The 6339-nt window shown below is 35.9% G+C and overlaps 1 protein-coding gene across 1 annotated transcript; it reads right to left on the reverse strand.

Annotated features, from left to right (window-relative positions):
- Positions 1 to 4085: 4085 nt before the first annotated feature.
- Positions 4086 to 5012, reverse strand: LOC140178600 (uncharacterized). The gene has a single exon (XM_072215799.1). It carries the CDS (start codon positions 5010 to 5012, stop codon positions 4086 to 4088), a length of 927 nt encoding a protein of 308 aa, XP_072071900.1.
- Between the last annotated feature and the right edge of the window lie 1327 nt (positions 5013 to 6339).

Here is a 6339-nt window from a genome sequence, read left to right on the forward strand (position 1 = left end):
TACCTTCCTGGGCATTTGAACGCCCAGAGTCATCTTGCACAGAGACCTGGTTCTCCACTATGGGCTTTTCTTTCTTATTGTACTGAGGTTGGGTGTTCAATGATTTCCCACTTCTCAGTTGGATAGCCTGGACTTCATCTGTTATCTGCTTAGATAACTGCTGCCTTGTCTGACTCAATTGGGCTTCTACATTTTTGTTAGAAGCCTGAGTTTCTCACAAAGCCTCTTGCAATTCCAGTATCTGCTGGGCAAGGGCGTGTAGTTGCTGAGTCAGTAGGCTATCTTGCTCTGGAGGGTTAGGTTCAGTAGATATTGCCTTAACCTCTCCTTTTATAGAAGTCTCAGCAGATGAGTACAGATGTTGATTAGTGGCAACTGTCTCAATAAGCTCTTGAGCTTTTTCAATGGTCATTATCATGTGTATGGATCCACCAGCAGAGTGATCCAAAAACATTCTAGCCATGTCTAAAAGTCTATAATAGAAGATGTTTAATTGTACCCATTCTGAAAATATTTCAGTGGGACATTTTCTTAGCATCCTCCTATACCTCTCCCAGGCATCATAAAGAGATTCATTATCTCATTGTTTGAAGCCTTGAATGTCCAGCCTCAGTTGGGTCATCTTTCTTGGAGGAAAATATTGATTTAAAAACTTGTCTACTAAGGCTTGGTTTGGTAAAGCTTTTCGAAGAAGTGCTTGTGCTTTTTAAAAGCACAAGCTCCTCATTTTGTGTTTGGTAAATAAAAAAGATCATGTGCTTGTGCTTGCAGCTTTTAAAAGATCGTGGTACTTTTGAAAGCACCTAAGATAGAGCTTATCAAAGTTGGCTTGTGCTTTTTAAAATTTAAAAGTATAATATAACCTTATATGTTAACTAATTTTCAAATTTAATACTTACATTTATGTCTATTATAGTATTTTTAAATTTTAAAAGCTATTTTACTAAACATAATTGATGTTACTTGTGTTTATTAAAAGCTATTTTTGATTTGATTTACCAAACATAAATGCTACAACTCTTAAAAAGCAATCTTTTAAAAGTTAACTTTTATAAGCTACTTTTCAAAAGTAAAAACTTTACTAAACTAAGCCTAACTGTGTCCGAGTTTTCAAGCTAGATCTAGGCTGGTTATCCACTCACCTCTTTGCTTAGTCCTTTACAGCAAAAGGAAAAAGCAATAATATGTAGACATATTGGTCTACTCCCTCATGGTGTACAGTGTCAGCAATCTTTAAGAAATCTGCTAAAAATTCTGTAGGTTCTTCCTGTGGAAGTCCAGAAAACTGGCAGGTTTGCTGCACTATGGTAATAAGTTGAGGGTTTAGCTCAAAGCTACTTACTCTGATGTGAGATATGCTAATACTTCTTCCAAAGAAGTCAGCAGTGGGGTTTGTATAAGACCCAAGAGTTCTTCTGAACTCTGCATTCCCACACTACAAGAAAATAAGCTTTCTGCCACACTTTAAAAGCGTGCCGAAAAGTGCAAAAAACGTGCCGATAACTTTTCACCACACTTTTTGAGCTATCGGCACGCTTTTGAAAGGGTCACATCCGCCAGCGTGCCGGTTGATCTATCGCCACACTTTTGTGGATCTATCGGCACGCTTTTTCTATTGGCACGCTTTCATTTCTTGCCATGCTTAAAAGCGTGGCCATAGGTCTTAACCTATAGGTACGCTTTTTAAGCATATCGAAAAGTGCACATATCGCCACGCTTTTAAAATGTCCTAGAATATGTGCTTTGGGTACTCTTTAAAAGTGTGCCGATAGGGGAAGATATGTGATGAATGGACTTTTGTGTGGTCTAGAATTTTACAATAAACTCTCGTTGCAAGTATAGTTTCTAAAACAACAATAATCCTTTCATACAAAAGTTTGGTTGTCACAAGTAACAAACTCCTAAAAAATTGATGACCGAAGTATTCAAACCTCGGGTCGCTCTCAAGGAATTGCAGGGAAGTGTGCTTATAATTGGTTATGGAAAAGTATATTTTTGGGGTTTTGGATAACAAATAAGAAAAGTAAATGATAATGAGATTGAAATGACAAAAAGGATCTTGGCAAGGTTTGGTGGTTAAGGATCTCTATCCTTATTACTAACCACAACATGAGAATTGGCAAGGATCAATCCCATTAATTCATCCTCTAACTAGTAAAGAAAAGTCAAATGAGCTATATCAATCTAAGCCCATGAGTCCTAACTCTCCACTAATTCAATTAGTGAGAACTAGAGTTAATGGCTCCCAATCATCAATTCCTTGGACATTAGTAACTCAAGAGTTCCTAAGTTACCTTCCCAAGCCAGGAACATAAAATTCTACTCTAACATCCTTCCAAGCATTTTATCAAATACTTGGAAGGTGCAAAACAAAAGCATAGAAAAGCAATAAGAGATAATAAAATTCAAACAACCAATTGAAAGTATCAATAACATAAATTGAAGAAAGCAATCATAAATATGAAATACCTCAAATTGCATTGAATAGAAAATCAAATCTAACATGTGAATTCATAAACTAAATGGGGAAGATAAAGTAACCAACAAAGGAGATAAATAAACTAGAATGCTAAGACAAATAAAAGTAGAAGAGAAACTAAATTAAACTAAGATAGAAATCTGAAATTGAGAAGAATTAAAGCTAAAAACCTAAAACTTAGAGAGCTACATCTAAACCTAACTTGTGAATAATGGTTGAATGAATGATTGAATGGTCGATTTTCCTTCAATCCTTGGTCTCTTTAGCATTTTCCTGCTCAAGGTTGGCTTCAAAAGTAGGCCAGAAGCCCCTCTAAAATCGCCAGGTGCGATTTCATTAAAGGAGTCAGCGCGGGCATCGACGCGTACGCGTACAGCATGCGTATGCGTCCCTGGAGTATCGATCCGTGCGTACGCGTCTTGTGTGCATGCACATCCATGGGCGCATCCCAAATCCTTGGCTTTTTATGATTTCTCCACTTTGCATGCTTTCTCTTCACTCCTTTGATCCATTCCTAGCCCTTTTTTCAATCTAAAATCACTAACAAACACATCAAGGAATCTAGTGGAATCAAAGGGAGATTAAAATTATCAATTTAAGGGTCTAAAAGCGTGTTTTCACACTTAAGCACAAATTAGGGGATAATCACAAAATCATGCTATTTCATTGAGTAAATGTGAGAAAAAGTTGGTAAAATACTCTAAATTCAACACAAGATAAACCCTACAAATGGGGTTTATCCATATGGCTACACTTTTTAAATGTGCCAATAGGGTAAACATATGGCTATGCTCTAAAAGCGTGGCTATTTATAAGTACGAAAAGATATGGCTACACTTAGAAAATGTGCCGGTAGATGAGTTCTTATTATGCTATCAACTATGTTCTTCTCTATGTGCATGTCATCAAGGTTATGTCTAAACATGTTGTACTTCCAATATGGTAATTCGAAAAATATTGACCGCTTTTTCCAGTTTGATAGCCCATTTTTTGATCTCTTTTGCTTCTTCCCGAAAGAGTTCTCTATCTCTTGTAATATGTCAAATACAGTTGTTCCCTCTAACAACTGGGGTGGAGACCTAAGTTCAGTTTTTCCATTGAAAGATCTTTTGTTATGCCTCCACGGGTGATTCATGGGTAAAAATCTTCCATGATCCATATAAACAATCTTGTGACTATATTTCAAATAGATAGAAGAAGTCTCATCATTACAACACGGACAAGCCAGTTTTCCCTTTGTACTCCAGCCAGATAACATAGCATACGCCGGGAAGTCATTAATTGTCCATAAAAGACATGCTCTCATATTGAATGTTTTATTTTTTGAAGAGTCATATGTTTCTACACCTGACTCCCGCAGTTCTTTTAATTCTTCAATAAGCGGTTGAAGCAAGACATCAATGTTATTTCCCAGTGATTACGGTCCAGGAATGAGTAAAGAGAGCATAAAATAATCAGGCTACATGCTCATCCAAAGGGGTAGATTGTACACCATCAGAACAACATGCCATGTATTATGTGTACTGCTCAAAGTTCAAAACGGATTGAACCCGTCGCTGGCTAAGCCTAGTCTCACATTACGAGGCTCCTTCGCAAAATCTTCATGTCAACGGTCAAATGCTTTCCATGATTCACCATCAGCAGGATGCCTTAATGAGACATCTTTAACACACTCATTATGATGCCAAGACATAGCTTCAACCGTCGTTGTGCACATGAAAAGTCTTTGAAGTCTGGGAATCAAAGGGAAATGCCTTAGAGTTTTCGCAGCAACTTTACAAGACTTTCTTGATGAGGTTACATCATCCTCTTCCACAACAGGATGCTCAACATAACGGGATGATCCACAGACATGGCACGATATGTTATTCTCATGCCCGTTTCGATACAACATGCAGTCATTAGGACATGCATCGATCTTTTGGTAGTCAAGACCCAGATTCTTTATCATATTCTTGGTTTTATCAAATAAAGTAGGGATATTCAAATATGGCATTCCTTCTTTTAATAATTCCAAGAGAGAAGTGAACGACGGGTTACTCCAACCATGCAAGCATTTTAACAGGTAAAGACGGATAGTAAAAGATAATCTTGTGAATCCTTTACACCCGGGGTACAGTTCTTGGCTTGCCTCGTCCACCAATTTATAAAATTCCTTTGCACATTCGTTGGGCCCTGTATTTTGTCCATCAAATTGTGTAGTATCTCTGAATCTATCACGTAACAGCTCATCAATGTTATCATTACAATTATAATCACCGTCTATATCACTGTCAACATCCATAGCAACAAGTGATTCTCCATGATTAAACCACCGCCTATAACCTTTTACAAATCCATGGCATATTAAATGGTTATACACGTCATCTCTCTTTAACCAAAGTCTATTATAATACTTTTTACATGGGCATTGAATTTCTTCCCCTTGAGGATTTCCTGCTGATGAAAAAGCAAAATGTAAAAACCTTTCTACACCGAGTTGATATTCTTTCAAATGATGGGGCATATACATCCAATCCTTGGAGACATCCATCGAAAACCTATGTATTTCAAATAAATAGCTAAGTTCCTATTCTAAAGTTCTTAATTAAGGTTAGTCTCACTAACTGCAAATCTAGCTTCCTATGTAACTAATAAGAGACAATGTTTTCCCAACATCCAAAATACTTTGAAAATAACTAACAAAAAATATCAAAGAAAATTGAGTTTTAGCAATTCTTAAAGAAAGCCTTGAAGTGACTGCCTCGAGAAAGCACTTAAGTAATACACATAACATGAATAACAAATTAAGTAGTATACATAACATGAATAACAAATTATACGAGATTTGGACATAGAGAACCACGATCACATCACCTCTAATGATAGAGGTTCTATTACAAAACAAATAAGTTATAACAACTATAATAAGTTATACGAGGTTAGGATGTAAATAACCACGATCACATTAGCGTAGTTGCCTCTACAGAAGCGGTCGGAATTTTTAAAATTAAACTAAATATAGTCAACTAGCACCTCAGAAAATAAATCCGTACCCTAGCAGCAACAATAGTACCACAGCAAAAGCAAACCAAGAGAGGTGGCAGCGGCAACAGCAGCGAAAAGACAACTATTAAAAGCCTGTGATAAAAAAAATAAACTTAAATCAATACTAATAAGACTCAGTAGCAACCAAGCAAACACAAGATTCAGTTCAAGCAAACAAACATAGTTTTCAATTTTACTGTTGTATATATTGATTAGTATATGACATGGGGAATGATCTATCAAGTGACGCTCACTTCATTCCTTCCACTGAAGTGTCCTACGACAATGTCTTGAAACTTATTCACTACATCAATTCTTCTTCTAATCCAACATTATAAGGGGTGTGATCAGAAAAGATAGAGCTGAAATCAGTACACCATTATAAGGGATGTACATCCAGAAATTGAGTTTAGGTTATTAAACCAAACTGATTTAAGATTATCAAACTAATTACAAATCAGTTTTAAAAAATAAACCAAATCAAAAAATGTGAACCGGTTTTCAAAAAAATATAAATGGTTTCATATCATAATAAGTAAAAAACTAGTTTCAAATAGTTTCGCATCTGGAACTGGTTTTTGACAACCAGTTTTAGTGTAAAGTTTAAACTCAATCAAAATTCTTTACTGAATATTAATCTTAAGCTCAACTAGACCAATAATTTAATAGAGATAAGAGATTCAAAAGAAAGAACAACACTAAAATAATTCACAAGAAGCTTTCCACAAGCACATAGATTTTACACCCATTCACTGATAAGAATATATTTAAAAAAAAAGAAAAGAAAATTCACATAGTGATCCTCAAGAGAAATTGAAGCTGGGCCCACCAAT

Source organism: Arachis hypogaea, chromosome 14, assembly GCF_003086295.3.
Source record: "Arachis hypogaea cultivar Tifrunner chromosome 14, arahy.Tifrunner.gnm2.J5K5, whole genome shotgun sequence".
NCBI lineage: Eukaryota > Viridiplantae > Streptophyta > Magnoliopsida > Fabales > Fabaceae > Arachis > Arachis hypogaea.

Coding starts and splice junctions, on each gene's coding strand:
- LOC140178600 (XM_072215799.1), bottom strand. CDS start 5,012: ATGGATGTCTCCAAGGATTGGATGTATATGCCCCATCATTTGAAAGAA.